Source organism: Oncorhynchus nerka, linkage group LG19 (genome assembly GCF_034236695.1).
Source record: "Oncorhynchus nerka isolate Pitt River linkage group LG19, Oner_Uvic_2.0, whole genome shotgun sequence".
NCBI lineage: Eukaryota > Metazoa > Chordata > Actinopteri > Salmoniformes > Salmonidae > Oncorhynchus > Oncorhynchus nerka.
In genome coordinates, this window is record NC_088414.1 from 40,593,250 (window position 1) to 40,613,695 (window position 20,446).

Genomic DNA, 20,446 nt, shown 5'->3' on the forward strand with positions numbered 1-20,446 from the left:
CCTTCTCCACTCTTCTCCCTCCCTCTCTCTCTCTCCACTCTTCTTCCTCCCTCTCTCCCCTCTCCACTCTTCTCCCTCCCTCTCTCCCCTCTCCACTCTTCTCCCTCCCTCTCTCCCCTCTCCACTCTTCTCCCTCCCTCTCTCCCCTCTCCACTCTTCTCCCTCCCTCTCTCCCCTCTCCACTCTTCTCCCTCCCTCTCTCCCCTCTCCACTCTTCTCCCTCCCTCTCTCCCCTCTCCACTCTTCTCCCCCCTCTCTCTCCCTTCTCCACTCTTCTCCCTCCCTCTCCCTCCCCTCTCCACTCTTCTCCCTCCCTCTCTCCACTCTTCTCCCTCCCTCTCTCTCCCTTCTCCACTCTTCTCCCTCCCTCTCTCTCCCCTCTCCACTCTTCTCCCTCCCTCTCTCTCCCCTCTCCACTCTTCTCCCTCCCTCTCTCCCTCCATAGTGGCGTGTGCGTAAAGAGGCCATGATGGGATTGGCTCAGATCTATAAGAAGTACTCTCTCCAGGGAGAGGGGGGCAAGGAGGCAGCCAATCAGATCTCCTGGATCAAAGATAAACTACTACACATCTACTACCAGAACAGCATCGACGACAGGTAGGAGGGGGGGACGCTGGGAGGGGGTGGGACAGGCAGGAAGGTGTGTGATACTGTGTGTGTGTGTGTGTGAAGGGACGTACAGAGCATCAACGACAAGTCTGTGTCTAAATGGAAAGAAGGGTTAGATTACAGAGAGTGTGTGCTGGCAGATGTAAAAAGATAATTCTGTTAAATTAGTGTAATGAGAAATGATCGATTCCAAGAGACTCCTACACTGCTGAGAGAGGAGGAGGAGGAGGGGAGAGAGAGACTGGTAGAATATAAAGATGGAGAGGGGTCAGAGGGGTTTGGATTGAGACTGAAATAAAATACAGCTCCCTATATCCCCCTGTAATGTTATAACTCCCTCTCTCGTTTCTCTCCTCTTTATAACCTTTCCTCCCCCCTTCCTCTCATCCTCTCTCCTTCACATCCCCTCTCTTCACATCCTCTCTCTTCACATCCTCTCCTCACATCCCCTCTCCATCCTCTCCTCACATCCTCTCTCTTCACATCCTCTCTCTTCACATCCTCTCTCCTCACATCCCCTCTCCATCCTCTCCTCACATCCCCTCTCCATCCTCTCATCTTCACATCCTCTCTCTTCACATCCTCTCTCTTCACATCCTCTCTCTTCACATCCTCTCTCTTCACATCCTCTCTCCTCACATCCCCTCTCCATCCTCTCCTCACATCCCCTCTCCATCCTCTCTCTTCACATCCTCTCTCTTCACATCCTCTCTCCTCACATCCTCTCTCTTCACATCCTCTCTCTTCACATCCTCTCTCCTCTTATCCTCTCTCCTCACATCTTCTCTCCTCACATCTTCTCTCCTCACATCTTCTCCCTCACATCTTCTCCCTCACATCCTCTCCTCCCTCCTCACATCCTCTCCTCCCTCCTCACATCCTCTCTCCCTCACATCCTCTCTCCTCACATCTTCTCCCTCACATCCTCTCCTCTCTCCTCACATCCTCTCTCTCCTCTCCTCTCTCCCTCCTCACATCCTCTCTCCCTCCTCACATCTTCTCCCTCACATCCTCTCTCCTCACATCCTCTCTCCCTCCTCACATCCTCTCTCTTCACATCCTCTCTCCTCACATCCTCTCTCTTCACATCTTCTCCCTCACATCCTGTCTCCTCACATCTTCTCCCTCACATCCTGTCTTCTCACATCCTCTCTCCCTCCTCACATCCTCTCTCCTCACATCTTCTCCCTCACATCCTCTCTCTCTCCTCACATCCTCTCTCCCTCCTCACATCCTCTCTCCTCACATCTTCTCCCTCACATCCTCTCTCTCTCCTCACATCCTCTCTCTCTCCTCACATCCTCTCTCTCCTCACATCCCCTCTCTCCTCACATCCTCTCTCTCTCCTCACATCCTCTCTCCTCTCTCCCTCCTCACATCCTCTCTCTCCTCACATCCTCTCTCTCTCCTCACATCCTCTCTCCCTCCTCACATCCTCTCTCTCCTCTCCTCTCTCTCCCCACATCCTCTCTCTCCTCTCCTCTCCCTCCTCACATCCTCTCTCTCCTCACATCCTCTCTCCCTCCTCACATCCTCTCTCTCCTCTCCTCTCTCCTCTGTCTGTCAGGTTGTTGGTAGAGCGTATCTTTGCCCAGTACATGGTACCTCACAACCTGGAGACCACAGAGAGGATGAAGTGTTTGTATTATCTCTACGCTACCCTGGACACTAACGCTGTCAAGTAAGTCTCCTGTTCGTCCCTCCCTACCCTGGACACTAACGCTGTCAAGTATGTCCCCTGTTCGTCCCTCCCTACCCTGGACACTAACGCTGTCAAGTAAGTCTCCTGTTCGTCCCTCCCTACCCTGGACACTAACGCTGTCAAGTAAGTCTCCTGTTCCTCCCTACCCTGGACACTAACACTGTCAAGTAAGTCCCCTGTTCCTCCCTACCCTGGACACTAACACTGTCAAGTAAGTCTCCTGTTCGTCCCTCCCCTGGACACTGTCAAGTAAGTCCCCTGTTCCTCCCTACCTCCCCTGGACACTAACACTGTCAAGTAAGTCTCCTGTTCGTCCCTCCCTACCCTGGACACTAACGCTGTCAAGTAAGTCTCCTGTTCGTCCCTCCCCTGGACACTAACGCTGTCAAGTAAGTCTCCTGTTCGTCCCTCCCTCCCCTGGACACTAACGCTGTCAAGTAAGTCTCCTGTTCGTCCCTCCCCTGGACACTGTCAAGTAAGTCCCCTGTTCCTCCCTACCTCCCCTGGACACTAACACTGTCAAGTAAGTCTCCTGTTCGTCCCTCCCTACCCTGGACACTAACGCTGTCAAGTAAGTCTCCTGTTCGTCCCTCCCCTGGACACTAACGCTGTCAAGTAAGTCTCCTGTTCGTCCCTCCCTCCCCTGGACACTAACGCTGTCAAGTAAGTCTCCTGTTCGTTCCTCCCTACCCTGGACACTAACGCTGTCAAGTAAGTCTCCTGTTTGTCCCTCCCTACCCTGGACAATAACGCTGTCAAGTAAGTCTCCTGTTCGTCCCTCCCTACCCTGGACACTAACGCTGTCAAGTAAGTCTCCTGTTCCTCCCTACCCTGGACACTAACACTGTCAAGTAAGTCTCCTGTTCGTTCCTCCCCTGGACACTAACGCTGTCAAGTAAGTCTCCTGTTCGTCCCTCCCCTGGACACTAACGCTGTCAAGTAAGTCTCCTGTTCGTCCCTCCCTACCCTGGACACTGTCAAGTAAGTCCCCTGTTCGTCCCTCCCTCCCCTGGACACTAACACTGTCAAGTAAGTCTCCTGTTCGTCCCTCCCTACCCTGGACACTAACGCTGTCAAGTAAGTCCCCTGTTCGTTCCTCCCTACCCTGGACACTAACACTGTCAAGTAAGTCCCCTGTTCGTTCCTCCCTACCCTGGACACTAACACTGTCAAGTAAGTCTCCTGTTCGTTCCTCCCTACCCTGGACACTAACGCTGTCAAGTAAGTCTCCTGTTCGTTCCTCCCTACCCTGGACACTAACGCTGTCAAGTAAGTCTCCTGTTCCTCCCTACCCTGGACACTAACACTGTCAAGTAAGTCTCCTGTTCGTTCCTCCCTACCCTGGACACTAACACTGTCAAGTAAGTCTCCTGTTCCTCCCTCCCTACACTGGACACTAACGCTGTCAAGTAAGTCTCACACTTACAATTAGGCCTTGTCCTATTTTTGACTCCAGCTCCCTCCCTACCTTTCAGCTCCCTCTATACTTAACCAATGCTACTGTATTGTACTTCTGCTGCTGTATTGTACTTCTGCTACTGTAATGTACTAATGCTTAGGGGCTGGCACAGTAATTGTATTCCGTAAAACTTAAATTAATATTTGCTTTAAATCACTGAACAAAACAGGTGGAGCCAGGCTTCCATTTGAGCCAGGCTTCCATTTGAGCCAGGCTTCCATTTGAGCCAGGCTTCCATTTGAGCCAGGCTTCCATTTGAGCCAGGCTTCCATTTGAGCCAGGCTTCCATTTGAGCCAGGCTTCCATTTGAGCCAGGCTTCTATTTGAGCCAGGCTTTTATTTGAGCCAGGCTTCCATTTGAGCCAGGCTTTTATTTGAGCCAGGCTTCCATTTGAGCCAGGCTTCCATTTGAGCCAGGCTTCTATTTCCTTAATGCACACAGCTTTTGCTCATTTGCTAAATTAATTGTTTAATATCATAATTTCTTAATTTCCTGCACTATAATGTGTTATCATTTACACTCTGTCACGTTTAATTTGTCTTAGTATGCCTCTATTTCGGAAAATTGAATAATTCGTTATTCTCCTCTTTGACTGTACATCTTTGGCGGTTCTTACGTTCCGCACTAGAGGGCGATATGACCATTTCTGGTGGTCTCTCCTCCCAAAGTTTGAGACGGTTTTTGTGTTTGCCAGTTAGCTATCAGTTTCTCAGCTGTTAGCAGCCAACGGCTAGCAGTTCTCAGCTGTTAGCAGCCAACGGCTAGCAGTTCTCAGCGGTTAGCAGCCAACGGCTAGCAGTTTTCAGCTGTTAGCAGCCAACGGCTAGCAGTTCTTAGCTGTTAGCAGCCAACGGCTAGCAGTTCTTAGCTGTTAGCCGCCAACGGCTAGCAGTTCTTAGCTGTTAGCAGCCAACGGCTAGCAGTTCTTAGCTGTTAGCAGCCAACGGCTAGCAGTTTTTTACTGGTGATGAAAACATGCTTTAGTCAGCAGAGGTTCTGTCTCCAGCCTCCTCCATACATACCTCATCAATGCTACTGTAATATGCCACTGCCCTCCTTTAGCAGAGCCTCTGTGGCCGACTTACTATGTGTTTTAATAGCCCTCTCTCTCTCTCTCTTCCCCCCCAGGGCTCTGAATGAGATGTGGAAGTGTCAGAACATGTTGAGACACCATGTCAAAGATCTCCTGGACCTGGTCAAACAGCCCAAGGTACTGCTAATCAATTGCTCCTGACGCTGAATGTTCATATATACTCTACTCCGAGACGGCTTCTGAAATGTATTGGAACAATAAATATTGTTTTTGTTTTTTCAGTCTGATGCGGGTAGCAAGGCGGTGTTTGCCAAGGTTATGGTGATTACGAGTAAGTCAACTTCACTCAACCCTTTGAAGAACCCTTTTTGGTTCCAGGTAGAACACTTTTGGGTTCCATGTGTAGAACCTTTTCCACTGAAGGTTCTACAATGGAACCCAAAAAGTTTCTACATGGAACTTAAAAAGATGATTCTATGGAGACTAGGGCTGACCCCAATTAGTCGATTGTTTGGTCCTTAGGCTGTTGGTCGACCAAGATTGTTTTAGTTAAGTAGTAACATTTATATATATTTATATATTGCGCCCATCTCAGTGAACTAATCCATTGCGGAGGCCTCGACTAAAAGCCAATTTCTGCTTGATCTGAAATGTGGTGGGAGGCTCGGGGCGGCAGGGTAGCCTAGTGGTTAGAGCGTTGGACTAGTAACCGAAAGGTTGCAAGTTCGAATCCCCGAGCTGACAAGGTACAAATCTGTCGTTCTGCCCCTGAACAGGCAGTTAACCCACTGTTCCTAGGCCGTCATTGAAAATAAGAATTTGTTCTTAACTGACTTGCCTAGTAAAAAAAATAAAGGTAAAATTTTAAAAATTAAAAAAAATATGGAGGGTGTGACGTAATGGCGGACCCCCTAGAGACACGCAGAGGTCAAATCCGGCTCCGTACCACATTACCATGTGCCTCCCAAATGTTGGAAAAATGCTCAGGGCTTTGTGTAGCTCTGCATTGACATGATTGGTTGACGGTAGGTGGGGGCGGGACATCCTGGTGAAAACACAAACTTCGCTACTTTGACAACAGCTCTGCACTGCTCCGTGAAGCGTGAAGGGCCCTGACTCCTGCTGAGGCCGTATCAACATAAATGGTGCACGGCCGAATGGTGGCGTGGGGATTGACCATGTGTCCAGAGGCACAATGCACACTTCTCTCTCCAGAATGCACACTTCTCTCTCCAGAATGCGCTCTCGCTCTCGCCCTGACTCCTGCCGAGGCCGTATCAACGTAAATGGTGCACGGCCGAATGCTGGCGTGGGATTGACCATGTGTCCAGAGGCACAATGCACACTTCTCTCTCCAGAATGCGCTCTCTCTCTCGCCCTGACTCCTGCTGAGGCCGTATCAACGTAAATGGTGCACGGCCGAATGCTGGCGTGGGGATTGACCATGTGTCCAGAGGCACAATGCACACTTCTCTCGCCAGTTGTTCGCGTTCATTGTTTCAGAACTTCATTGTGTGAATTGTTTGATTTTTAAGTCTATATTAATTCCCCATTACATATATCACCAGTAGTATATTTACCCTTAATTCCTATCATTTCTAATCTACAATGTTTGTTACTTTTTGTATATTTTACTCCCCATTTCTCCCCAATTTTGATCTTGTGTCATCGTTGCAACTCCCCAACGGGCTCGGGAGGCGAATGTCGAGTCATGCATTCTCCGAAATATGTACCAGCTTAACCCGGAAGCCAGCCGCACCAATGTGTCTGAGGAAACACCGTTCAACTGACCAGAGTTTTGCCTGTATGCGCCCGGCCCTCCACAAGGGGTCACTAGAGCGCGATGAGCCAAGTAAAGCCCCCCCCTGGCCAAACCCTCCCCTAACCCAGACGACACTGGGCCGGTTGTGACACGGCCCGGGAATAAACCCGGGTCTGTAGTGATGCCTCTCAGTGCCTTAGACCGCTGCGCCACTCAAGAGTGGTCGGTCTAAACTTTGGTTACGGTAATTTCTGTTAATGTAATTCAATATTATTATTCCAGTCTTCTGATTGGCCTAAAGCACCAACACTAATGACCTGTGGAGATTCTCAAAGTAACATTTTCTTCACCTCAAACGTCAAGCAAACAAAGACTGTTTTTACATCCATTTAGAATAATAATAGATCCTCGGTGTATCTGAAATATCTTTCTAGCTGTCTCCCTTTCCATAACCCTGATTACTTCTTATCAGTTCTTGAGTTGGACTGAAATAGGTTCTGATACTCATTTTTACGTGCTGGTACTGTTTATATTTAGATGCAGGAGATCCACAATACCTTTGAGCTAATATTCTATAAGAGGAACCGGAGCTCAAGCAGTAGAACATTGAGGTGCCGGTACCCCGCTCCGGTGAGCTCCTGCCCAAGTCAAGCACTGCTTCTTATCCCTTGTGAAAATAGCCTAGAGCTGTGTCTATCCCAAGCTCACTGGCATGGGAAACTCTTGAGTGCCCAGAATATTTTATACAATGTTGCGAGTTCGCCAGTGCAAGCTTCAGGCCTGACCCAAGTTAATAGTTGGTGCGGTGTTTAAAGTTGGTTGCAGCCAGGCCGTGTGTAGCCAATGTGATTTATAGGATATTAATTTAGGTAGAATTTTGATTAACCATATGACAATGATTTTGAGATATGACGGCGTTATTTTAAATTAAATCGAAACTGTCATGAAAATTTGCATATGAAAACCGCAACTGGTAGAGCGGTAGAAATGGTAAGATAAATTTGCATATGAAAACCGCAACTGGTAGATCGGTAGAAATGGTAAGATAAATTTGCATTCAACATGAGGAAGCTTGCTGACTCCTCGTGTAGCCTACTATCGGCATCTTCAGGAGAGTAATGGCAGAATACCGGCATCTTCAGGACAGTAATGGCAGAATACCGGCATCTTCAGGACAGTAATGTCAGAATACCGGCATCTTCAGGACAGTAATGGCAGAATACCGGCGTCTTCAGGAGAGTAATGGCAGAATCTGCGAAGGCCAGCAGTAGAGGTGAAGAGGATAGTTCTTTTTCTTCTGGTTATCTAGATCTCTGGTTCCCTCTTGAGGCATTTGTCTTACTTCAGCAAACAGTGGCGCTTAAAGCATCAGACAAGCTCAATGCATATAGTTGATTTCATTAAAACAATAGGGTGACTATATATGGAAAAATGCACGTTTAAATATTTTGACCAATCGATTGGTCGAACGAACAGATCACATTCGGTTGACCAAGATTTTTTTTTAAATGGGGACAGCTGAAGAACCTTTATTTTCTAAGTGCACACCCACCACACACACACTCTCAACTCTAACCAAATCCCCCCATGTGTGTGTGTCTCCAGGGAACCTTCCAGACCCAGGCAAGGCCCAGGACTTTGTGAAGAAGCTAGCCCAGGTCCTGGATGATGATGAGCGGATCAGAAACCAACTAGAGACCCTGGTCTCACCGGCCTGCTCCTGCAAACAGGCCCAAGTCTGTGTGGTGAGTAGAGAGAGCGTGTGTGTGCGATTGCATATGTGTTTTTATTACTTATCCTTCCTTCCTTTTTTTGTTGCTTTTTTCGTTGTTGTTGCTTACGTCACCTGGTATTCCCAGGCGGTCTCCTGTCCCAGTTCTAACCAGGCCCTAACAGGTGTGTCCAGGGTGGTGTGGCCACAAGCATATAATTAGGTCCCTTGGCTCATCTCTGTAACTTCTCAATGGAAGAGGTAAAGGTGAGGTCCTCTGAAACGTTACCCGCCCGGCCGTCCTCTGAAACGTGACCCGCCCGGCCGCCCTCTGGAACGTGACCCGCCCGGCCGCCCTCTGGAACGTGACCCGCCCGGCCGCCCTCTGGAACGTGACCCGCCCGGCCACCCTCTGGAACGTGGCCCGCCTGGCCGCCCTCTGGAACGTGACCCGCCTGGCCGCCCTCTGGAACGTGACCCGCCTGGCCGCCCTCTGGAACGTGACAGGACCTAACCCCAGGCTGTAGTGTCGCCTCGACTGCTACTCCACCCAGGGCCCCCGTTACTTATCCTCCTACAGAGAGACTTCACTAGGAAACCAGGCAGTCCTAAACAGCCTAGTAACCTGTTATACGTGTGTGTGTGTGTGTGTGTGTGTGTGTGTGTGTGTGTGTGTGTGTGTGTGAGTGAGTGAGTGATTATACTGTGTGTGTGTGTGTGTGGTGGTGTGTGTGTGAGTGAGTGATTATACTGTGTGTGTGCGCCACGGTTTTCCGTCAGCCGGTATTAGCCGGCTTGTGGCCGGAATATTTTTGGTTTGTTGAAAAACCGATAAAGTAAATTGACAATTGTCCGGTAGAAGAAGGAAAACAATCCCATAATGCTTTTAGCCTATTCATTAACACCAGTCCATGGAAAGACATTTGACCGGCCATGCCTATTGGTCTATGGGATAATTAGCATAATATAGTGGATTTAAATTGGTGCGTGTGTGTATATTCGTTACGTATCTTATTTACCACACACTCGCAGCATACAGATACAGAACCCTTGGAGGGTAAAACCTGTCAGACAGCGAGAGCTGTTGCTACAGCCTCTCAGACAGCAAATGTATCGGCAACAGAAGGCAGGCTTCATCGCCGCGTCACCACTTTGCAATAAGCTGGAGGCAGTACGCATTTTGAAAACATACTGAAATGTTGGAAACCTGAACATTTTACAACATTATGAGGCATGTTTTTACCTTGCTTCAAAGTAGCCAAATCAGAAATGTTCTTTCATTGTCTTGTAACCAAAAGAACACTCCTAGTCATATTAGCATCCCATGCTAGTTGTTGATAATCCTAGTCATATTAGCATCCAATGCTAGTTGTTGATAATCCTAGTCATATTAGCATCCAATGCTAGTTGTTGATAATCCTAGTCATATTAGCATCCCATGCTAGTTGATGATAATCCTAGTCATATTAGCATCCAATGCTAGTTGTTGATAATCCTAGTCATATTAGCATCCCATGCTAGTTGATGATAATCCTAGTCATATTAGCATCCCATGCTAGTTGTTACATCTTACATCTCCCCTCTTTCTACATTTCTAATGGACATAAAACCGCTCATTTTGGACAAGCGTTTTTCTGTTAATTGCATTATGGAACTAACATTTGCCTTGCGTAGTTGATAATATGAAGCTTTTGCAGGTTTTTTTTTTTTTTTCATATCTTTTTTTAATGTAGCCTAGGCTGGTTGTATGAATTTGGGATCTATCGTCCCACAACTGTCCCAGAGTCTGTTTGGTATCATTTGTATTTCTCGACAAGTTGACCAATAGAATAAGGACATTTTTCTATATTATGGGGGATAGTAGATTGACATAGGCTAGTGATTTTGCTGTCCGTTACTCATCTTGATGCCTGAGGGGAAAATGTGGGCATCGGACATTTAGTAAGAAGGGATCTCACATCGTTGCATCCTCGACTTGCATGTTCTGTTGAAGATGAACTGCTATGAACTAAATGTCGTTCTGAACACCGCGGGTGGACGCCATAATCAGGTTACTCAATGCATATGGGTACGGTAAAATAAAATGCTGCCAGTCAGATGTCTGACGCCACATTTCCCTAACAGAAACCGTGTGTGTGTGTGTGTGTGTGTGTGTGTGTGTGTGTGTGTGTGTGTGTGTGTGTGTCCTCCAGAGAGACATCACTAAGAAGTTAGGCAGTCCTAAACAGCCCAGTAATCCCTTCTTAGAGATGGTCAAGTTCCTGCTGGAAAGAATTGCTCCTGTACACATCGACACAGAGTCTATCAGGTAATACACACCCCAACACACTGACACCCCCACACACCCCCACACACACACCCCAACACACTGACACACACACACACCCCCACACACACCCCAACACACTGACACACACACACACCCCCACACACACCCCAACACACTGACACACACACACACCCCCACACACTGACACACACACACACACACCCCCACACACACCCCAACACACTGACACACACACACCCCCACACACCCCAACACACTGACACACACTAACACCCCCACACACACACCCCAACACACTGACACACACACACCCCAACACACTGACACACACACACCCCAACACACTGACACACACACACCCCAACACACGGACACACACACACTAACACACCCTGACACACCCACACCCCAACACACTGACACACACACACCCCAACACACTGACACACACACCCCAACACACTGACACACACACACCCTGACACACACACACACACACACCCCAACACACGGACACACACACACCCCAACACACGGACACACACACACCCCAACACACTGACACACACTTACACACACACTCTACTGCACAACCCCAAACACACAAGGTGATTGATCTATGATTTTCTTACGTTGTGTTTTTCTCTCTAACGCCCTCTCTCTCCCTCTCTACTTCCCTCCCTCTCTCTTCATCCCTCTCTCCCTCTCTACTTCCTTCCCTCTCTCTTCATCCCTCTCTCCCTCTCTACTTCCTTCCCTCTCTCTTCATCCCTCTCTCCCTCTCTACTTCCTCTCTCTTCATCCCTCTCCCTCCCTCTCTCTCCCCCTCTCCCTCTCTACTTCCCTCCCTTTCTCTCCATCCCTCTCCCGTTCTACTTCCCTCCCTCTCTCTCCATCCCTCTCCCTCCCTCTCTACTTCCCTCCCTCTCTCTCCATCCCTCTCCCTCCCTCTCTACTTCCCTCCCTCTCTCTCCATCCTCTCTCCATCCCTCTCACTCCCTCTCTCTCCATCCCTCTCACTCCCTCTCTCCCCCTCTCCCTCTCTACTTCCCTCCCTCTCTCTTCATCCCTCTCCCTCCCTCTCTACTTCCCTCCCTCTCTCTCCATCCCTCTCTCTCCCTCTCTACTTCCCTCCCTCTCTACTTCCCTCCCTCTCTCTCCCCTCCCTCTCTCTCCATCCCTCTCTCTCCCTCTCTACTTCCCTCCCTCTCTCTCCATCCCTCTCCCTCTCTCCCTCCCTCTCAGTGCTCTGGTAAAGCAGGTGAACAAGTCGATAGATGGAACAGCTGAGGATGATGAAGAGGGAGTTCCTACCGAACAGGCCATCAGGGCAGGACTGGAACTACTCAAGGTATCTCTCTCTCTCTTTTTCTCCTCTCTGGCTTCCTGTGCTTTCTGTCTCTGTTGTTCATTCACCCTTCTCTCTTTTTCTCCTCTCTGGCTTCCTGTGCTCTGTTGTCATTCACCCTTCTCTCATCCCCCCCCCTCCTCTCTCTTTTTCTCCTCTCTGGCTTCCTGTGCTTTCTGTCTCTGTTGTCATTCACCCTTCTCTCACCCCCCTCTCGCTCTCTCTTTCTCCTCTCTGGCTTCCTGTGCTTTCTGTCTCTGTTGTCATTCACCCTTCTCTCATTCCCCCCATCTCTCTTTTTCTCCTCTCTGGCTTCCTGTGCTTTCTGTCTCTGTTGTCATTCACCCTTCTCTCATCCTCCCCCCCCCTCTCTTTTTCTCCTCTCTGGCTTCCTGTGCTTTCTGTCTCTGCTCTCCCTCCAGGTCCTGTCGTTCACCCACCCGGTGTCGTTCCACTCTGCGGAGACGTTTGAATCCCTGCTGGGCTGTCTGAAGATGGATGATGAGAAGGTGGCCGAGGCGGCGCTGCAGATATTTAAAAACACAGGGAGCAAGATGGAGGAGAGCTTCCCTCACATCAAGTCGTGAGTTTAATGTCAAATGTTTGTGTTGCATAGATGTGTACACAGACATATTCACACACACACGCACCTACACACACACACACACACACACACCTACATACATCTACACACACACACACACACCTACATACATCTACACACACACACACACACACACACACCTACATACATCTACACATACACCTACATACATCTACACATACACACACACACACACCTACATACATACACACACACATACACACACACATACACACACACACACACACACACACACACATACATCTACACACACACACACACACCTACATACCTTACACATACACACACACACCTACATACATCTATACACACATACATCTACACACACACATACATCTACACACACACATACATCTACACACACACCTACATACCTTCCTCGCATCAAGTCGTGAGTTCACGACTTTCCCCCCCATTTTTCATTTCTTTGATGAACACAAATGTTTACACATAAAGCTCTCTGATTGTGTTACCTTGATGTTGTTATTAGGCTGAAGTCACTGGGATAGTCAGTCCCACGTTAAATAATCACAGTCTTTCTGTAGATTAGAACGTAAGGAGTCTGCTAATGTCTCCAACAACGGGGTAGGAAGTCTTGCCGCTCTCTTGACCATTGCATCCCATTGAACAAGCTGCTGTAGTGTGTAGAACAGCCTTCTAGTGTATGAATGTGTAATATAGAACTGGTTGTTTGGATCCTGGATGCTGATTGGTTGATAGACGGAGGGGCCTGTCATCAGTTCCATTTGAACTCCCCAACTGTAACAGGTGTACTGTCCCACAGCCCAGTCAGGCAATTCATAAACCTCATCTCCCCGGGGGGGAAAAAGAGTCTCTTATTTCCCTATAATTCCTCGGTCTAATGCTCTCCTCTTCTCCCCCTAGTGTTCTGCTGCCAGTACTGCAGACCAAAGCTAAGAGAGGACCACCTCGCCAGGCCAAATATGCCATCCACTGTATCCATGCCATGTTCACACACAGAGACACACACTTCGCTCAGATCTTTGAGGTGAGGACCAGTCTGCCTTTTACGATCTAGTAATTTTTCTCCTAATATCTTCGCTTCTTCAGCCCTATCAATCAATCAATCAATAATTTAATAAAATATTATACAAATGTTATATTATGAAATATTATATTCCAGCCGGAAGAGAGACTAAAAAGCTTTCTGAGTAGTGATTCTCCATTGAAAGTTATTTTTGGGCCGAGGTTTAATCTGTGTCTGGGGAAACCTGCCCTCTTGAAGTGTCAACAGATGACAAAGTAAAGAGTGAAATGTCTTGTCTCTCTCTTCCCAGCCGCTGCATAAAGGCCTGGACCTTGAGGACCTGGATCAGCTGATAACTCCTCTCACCACTCTGGGTCACCTGGCTCTGCTGGCCCCAGAACAGTTTGCCGCTCCGCTCAAATCACTGGTGGCCAACTTCATAGTCAAGGACCTGCTCATGAGCGACAGGGTGGGCACGGATAGACACACAGAACACTTACGTCTTTTCATTTGAGAGGAGAAGCTATCACAGTGTTCCTGGTTGTAACATCCTCTGTTTATTGTGGATGTGTGGTTGTTGTGTAGATCCCAGGTAAGAAGACCACCAAGCTGTGGGTTCCTGATGATGAGGTGTCTTCTGAAACCCTGGCCAAGGTTGGTTTCCCTTCTTCCTCCACCTCCTTCCTCAACCTCCCACCTCTCCTCAACCTCCTCTACCTCCCACCTCTCCTCAACCTCCTCTACCTCCTTCCCCAACCTCCCCTCTCTCCTCAACCTCCTCTACCTCCTTCCCCAACCTCCCCTCTCTCCTCAACCTCCTCTACCTCCTTCCCCAACCTCCCCTCTCTCCTCAACCTCCTCTACCTCCTTACCTCCCTCTCCCTCAACCTCCTCCCTCCTTCCCTCTCCTCAACCTCCTCTACCTCCTTCCCCAACCTCCCCTCTCTCCTCAACCTCCTCTACCTCCTTCCCCAACCTCCCCTCTCTCCTCAACCTCCTTTACCTCCTTCCTCAACCTCCCCTTCTCCTCAACCTCCTTTACCTCCTTCCTCAACCTCTCATCAACCTCCTCTACCTCCTTCCCCAACCTCCCACCTCTCCTCAACCTCCTCTACCTCCTTCCCCAACCTCCCACCTCTCAACCTCCTCTACCTCCTTCCCCAACCTCCCCTCTCTCCCCAACCTCTGCATCATAATGACGAAGGTAATGTTAGTTAGCTCCTTAGCGAAGGCATCATAATGACGGAAGGTAGTTAGCTCCTTAGCGAAGGCATCATAACGACGGAGGTAACGTTAGTTAGCTACATTGTTTAGTCAACTAAGCGAGAACACAGTCTTGCCGGCACATGCTTTGATCTCCACAGCGGTAGTAGACGCGATGGACCGGGCGGTGCAGTGTTGTGGTAGTTGGCTGTGTGTTGTGGTAGTTGGCTGTGTGTTGTGGTAGTTGGCTGTGTGGTGTGGTAGTTGGCTGTGTGGTGCTGTAGTTGGCTGTGTGGTGGTGCGGTAGTTGGCTGTGTGGTGTGGTGGTGCGGTAGTTGGCTGTGTGGTGGTGCGGTAGTTGGCTGTGTGGTGTGGTGGTGCGGTAGTTGGCTGTGTGGGTGCGGTAGTTGGCTGTGTGTGTGGTGGTGCGGTAGTTGGCTGTGTGGTGCGGTAGTTGGCTGTGTGGTGCGGTAGTTGGCGTGTGTGGTAGTTGGCTGTGTGGTGTGGTAGTTGGCTGTGTGGTGCGGTAGTTGGCTGTGTGGTGTGGTGGTGTGGTGTGTGGTGGCGGTAGTTGGTGTGGTGGTGCGGTAGTTGGCTGTGTGGTGTGGTGTGTTGGCTGTGTGGTGGTGGTAGTTGGCTGTGTGGGTGCGGTAGTTGGCTGTGTGGTGTGGTGGTGCGGTAGTTGGCTGTGGTGGTGCGGTAGTTGGCTGTGTGGTGCGGTAGTTGGCTGTGTGGTGTGGTAGTGCGGTAGTTGGCTGTGTGGTGTGGTGGTGCGGTAGTTGGCTGTGTGGTGTGGTGGTGTGGTAGTTGGCTGTGTGGTGGTGCGGTAGTTGGCTGTGTGGTGTGGTAGTTGGCTGTGTGGTGTGGTAGTTGGCTGTGTGGTGGTGCGGTAGTTGGCTGTGTGGTGTGGTGGTGTGGTAGTTGGCTGTGTGGTGGTGCTGTGTGGTAGTTGGTGGTGTGGTGTGGTGTGGTGGTGGTGCGGTAGTTGGCTGTGTGGTGGTGCGGTAGTTGGCTGTGTGTGGTGGTGGTGGTAGTTGTGCGGTAGTTGGCTGTGTGGTGTGGTGGTGCGGTAGTTGGCTGTGTGTGCGGTAGTTGGCTGGTGTTGGTGTGTGGCTGTGGTGTGGCTGGTGCGGTAGTTGGCTGTGTGGTGGTGTGGTAGTTGGCTGTGTGGTGGTGCGGTAGTTGGCTGTGTGGTGTGGTGGTGCGGTAGTTGGTGGTGCGGTAGTTGGCTGTGTGGGTGGGTGCGGTAGTTGGCTGTGTGGTAGTTGGCTGTGTGGTGTGGTGGTGCGGTAGTTGGCTGTGTGGTGGTGCGGTAGTTGGCTGTGGTGTGGTGGTGTGGTAGTTGGCTGTGTGGTGCTGTGTGGTGTGGCTGTGTGTGTGGTGGTGTGGTAGTTGGCTGTGTGGTGTGGTGTGGTGCGGTAGTTGGCTGTGTGGTGTGGTGCGGTAGTTGGCTGTGTGGTGTGGTGGTGCGGTAGTTGTGTGTGTGGTAGTTGGCTGTGTGGTGTGGTGGTGCGGTAGTTGGCTGTGTGGTGGTGCGGTGTTGGTGGTGGTGGTGGGTGGTGGTAGTTGGCTGTGTGGTGGTGGTGCGGTAGTTGGCTGTGTGGTGTGGTGGTGTGGTGGTGGTGTGGTAGTTGGCTGTGTGGTGTGGTGGTGCGGTAGTTGGCTGTGTGGTGGTGCGGTAGTTGGCTGTGTGGTGTGGTGGTGCGGTAGTTGGCTGTGTGGTGTGGTGGTGTTGGTGTGGTGTGGTGTGGTAGTTGGCTGGTGTGGTGGTGTGGTAGTTGGCTGTGTGGTGGTGGTAGTGTGGTGCGGTAGTTGGCTGTGTGGTGTGGTAGTTGGCTGTGTGGTGTGGTGGCGGTAGTTGGCTGTGTGGTGGTGTGGTAGTTGGCTGTGTGGTGTGGTAGTTGGCGGTAGTTGGCTGTGTGTGTGGTAGTTGGCTGTGTGGTGTGGTAGTTGGCTGTGTGGTGTGTAGTTGGCTGTGTGGTGCTGTGGTGGTGCGGGTAGTTGGCTGTGTGGTGTGGTAGTTGGCTGTGTGGTAGTTGGCTGTGTGGTGTGGTAGTTGGCTGTGTGGCTGTGTGGTGGTGCGGTAGTTGGCTGTGTGGTGGTGCGGTAGTTGGCTGTGTGGTGCGGTAGTTGGTTGTGGTGTGGGTGGCTGTGTGGTGGCTGTGTGGTCCGGGTAGTTGGCTGTGTGGTGTGGTGGTGTAGTTGGCTGTGTGGTGTGGTAGTTGGCTGTGGTGGTGCGGTAGTTAGTGTGGTGTGGTAGTTGTTGGCTGTGGTGGTGTGGTGGTGTGGTAGTTGGCTGTGTGGTGGTAGTTGGCTGTGTGGTGCGGTAGTTGGCTGTGTGGTGTGGTAGTTGGCTGTGTGGTGGTGCGGTAGTTGGCTGTGTGGTGCGGTAGTTAGGTGCGGTAGTTGGCTGTGTGGTGTGGTGGTGTGGTAGTTGGCTGTGTGGTGTGGTAGTTGGCTGTGTGGTGGTGGTTGGCTGTGTGGTGTGGGTAGTTGGCTGTGTGGTGTGGTGGTGCGGTAGTTGGCTGTGTGGTGTGGTGGTGTGGTAGTTGGCTGTGTGGTGTGGTAGTTGGCTGTGTGGTGTGGTGGTGTGGTGGTAGTTGGCTGTGTAGTTGGCTGTGGTGTGGTAGTTGGCTGTGTGGTTGTGTGTGGTGGCGGTAGTTGGCTGTGTGGTGGTGCGGTAGTTGGCTGTGTGGTGGTGCGGTAGTTAGGTGGGTAGTTGGCTGGTGTGGTGTGGTGGTGTGGTAGTTGGCTGTGTGGTGCGGTAGTAGTTGGCTAGTTGCTGGTGGTGCGGTAGTTGGCTGTGTGGTGTGGTAGTTGGCTGTGTGGTGGTGCGGTAGTTGGCTGTGGTGCGGTGTTAGGTAGTTGGCTGTGTGGTGGTGTGGTAGTTGGCTGTGTGGTGTGGTAGTTGGCTGTGGTGCGGTGGTGTGGTGGCTGTGTGGTAGTAGTTGGCTGTGGTGTGGTAGTTGGCTGTGTGGTAGTTGGCGGTAGTTGGCTGTGTGTTGTGGTGGTGCGGTAGTTGGCTGTGTGGTGGTGCGGTAGTTGGCTGTGGTGTGGTAGTTGGCTGTGTGGTGTGGTAGTTGGCTGTGTGGTGGTGTGGTAGTTGGCTGTGTGGTGTGGTGGTGTGGTAGTTGGCTGTGTGGTATTTGGCTGTGTGGTATTTGGTGGTGTGGTGGTGTGGGGGGCTGCACTGAAGTGATACATACTAAAACGTTGTCTGCTGTCCCCATTTCAAAGCAAAGGTTTGTAACCTCTCCTCTCCCTCCACCCCCTCCTTCCTTCCCACTCGCTCTCTGGCTCTCTCTCTCTCTCTCTCTCTGGCTCTCTCTCTCTCTGGTTCTCTCTCTCTCTCTGGTTCTCTCTCTCTCTGGTTCTCTCTCTCTCTGGTTCTCTCTCTCTCTGGCTCTCTCTCTCTCTCTCTCTCTGGTTCTCTCTCTCTCTGGCTCTCTCTCTCTCTGGCTCTCTCTCTCTCTCTCTCTCTCTGGCTCTCTCTCTCTCTCTCTCTCTCTCTCTCTGCTTCTCTCTCTCTCTCTCTGGCTCTCTCTCTCTCTGGCTCTCTCTCTCTCTGGCTCTCTCTCTGGCTCTCTCTCTGGCTCTCTGGCTCTCTCTCTCTCTCTCTGGCTCTCTCTCTCTCTGGCTCTCTCTCTCTCTCTCTCTGGCTCTCTCTCTCTCTGGCTCTCTCTCTCTCTCTCTCTCTCTCTCTCTGGCTCTCTCTCTCTCTGGCTCTCTCTCTCTCTCTCTGGCTCTCTCTCTCTCTCTCTCTCTCTGGCTCTCTCTCTCTCTGGCTCTCTCTCTCTCTGGCTCTCTCTCTCTCTGGCTCTCTCTCTCTCTGGCTCTCTCTCTCTGGCTCTCTCTCTCTGGCTCTCTCTCTCTCTCTCTCTCTCTCTCTCTCTCTCTCTCTCTGGCTCTCTCTCTCTCTCTGGCTCTCTCCCTCTGGCTCTCTCCCTCTGGCTCTCTCTCTCTCTGGCTCTCTCTCTCTGGCTCTGTCTCTCTCTCTCTCTCTGCTCTCTCTCTCTCTCTCTCTCTGTCTGGCTCTCTCTCTCTGGCTCTCTCTCTGGCTCTCTGGCTCGCTCTCTGTCTCTCTCTCTCTCTCTCTCTCTGGCTCTCTCTCTCTGGCTCTCTCTCTCTGGCTCTCTGTCTCTCTCTCTCTGGCTCTCTCTCTCTGGCTCTCTCTCTCTCTCTCTCTCTCTCTCTCTCTCTCTGGCTCTCTCTCTCTGGCTCTCTGTCTCTCTCTCTCTCTCTCTCTCTCTCTGGCTCTCTCTCTCTCTCTCTCTCTCTCTCTCTCTCTCTCTCTCTCTCTCTCTCTCTCGCTCTCTCTCTCTCTCTCGCTCTCGCTCGCTCTCGCTCTCGCGCTCTCTCTCTCTCTCTCTCTCTCTCTCTCTCTCTCTCTCTCTCTCTCTCTCTCTCTGTGTCTCTAGATCCAGGGTATCAAGTTGATGGTGAGGTGGTTGCTGGGCGTAAAGAACACCCTGTCTAAGTCTGGTAACTCCACTCTGAGGATGCTGACTGCTATACTTCACAGTGATGGAGACCTGACAGAGCAGGGCAAGATGGGGTACACATCACACACACACACACCACATCACCACACGCACACACACACACCACACCACATCACCACACACACGCGCACACACACCACATCACCACGCACACACACCACACCACATCACCACACACACCACATCACACACAGCACACACACCACATCACCACACACATCACATCACACACCACACACACACACACACACACATCACTCACCACACGCACCACATCACCACACACACACACACACACACACATCACACACCACACACACACACACACCAGCATTTGCTAGGACTTTGACATACACCTGACACATTCTTCTCTCTCCTCTCATTCTCCACACCTCCTCTCCCTCCCTCCCCCCTCCACAGTAAACCAGATATGTCCAGGCTGAGGTTGGCAGCAGCGTGTGCCCTACTGAAGCTGGCACAGGAGCCCTGCTACCATGAGATCATCACCCTGGAGCAGTACCAACTCTGTGCCCTGGTCATCAATGTAAGAGCACACACACTAAAACACTTTCCACACTAAACACACACACACATGTCCTGCTCTTCCCTCATTCAAAACACCTATTCATCTCTCTCCCTCCCCCTCTACCTACCTACCTACCTCTCTCTCCTCCCTCCCTCTCTCTCCCTCTCTCTCCTCCCTCCCCCTTTCTCTTCATCTCTCCCCCTCTCTCTCCTCCCTTCCCCTTTCTCTTCATCTCTCCCCTCTCTCTCCTCCCTCCCCTTTCTCTTCATCTCTCCCCTCTCTCCTCCCTCCCCTTTCTCTTCATCTCTCCTCCCTCCCCCGTCTCTCGCCATCTCTCCTCCCTCCTCCCCTCTCTCCTCTCCCCCTCTCCTCCCTCTCTCTCCAGGATGAGTGTTACCAGGTACGCCAGGGCTTTGCCCAGAAGCTCCATAAGGGTCTGTGCCGCCTGCGTCTGCCCCTGGAGTACCTGGCGGTGTTTGCCCTGTGTGCCAAGGACCCTGTGAAGGAGAGGCGGGCCCACGCCAGGCAGTGTCTGGTGAAGAACATTACAATCAGGAGAGAGTACCTTAAACAACACGCTGCCGTCAGCGGTGAGGGAGTGCACACACACACACACACACACACACACACACACACACACACACAGTCACACACACACACACACACACACACACACAGTCACACACA

The 20,446-nt window shown here is 51.0% G+C and overlaps 1 protein-coding gene across 1 annotated transcript in view; it reads left to right on the forward strand.

Moving 5' to 3' along the window:
- Positions 1–20,446, forward strand: part of pds5b (PDS5 cohesin associated factor B) — a 114,845-nt gene that overhangs the window by 56,368 nt on the left and 38,031 nt on the right. The window contains exons 12-25 of the mRNA XM_065004940.1: positions 446–597; positions 2,177–2,290; positions 4,900–4,981; positions 5,087–5,135; positions 8,172–8,311; positions 10,470–10,585; positions 11,813–11,918; positions 12,338–12,498; positions 13,426–13,549; positions 13,839–13,997; positions 14,114–14,182; positions 19,150–19,286; positions 19,654–19,777; positions 20,145–20,349. Coding sequence (XP_064861012.1) covers positions 446–597; positions 2,177–2,290; positions 4,900–4,981; positions 5,087–5,135; positions 8,172–8,311; positions 10,470–10,585; positions 11,813–11,918; positions 12,338–12,498; positions 13,426–13,549; positions 13,839–13,997; positions 14,114–14,182; positions 19,150–19,286; positions 19,654–19,777; positions 20,145–20,349 — 1,738 coding nt within the window. The remainder of the gene's footprint in view (positions 1–445; positions 598–2,176; positions 2,291–4,899; positions 4,982–5,086; positions 5,136–8,171; positions 8,312–10,469; positions 10,586–11,812; positions 11,919–12,337; positions 12,499–13,425; positions 13,550–13,838; positions 13,998–14,113; positions 14,183–19,149; positions 19,287–19,653; positions 19,778–20,144; positions 20,350–20,446) is intronic.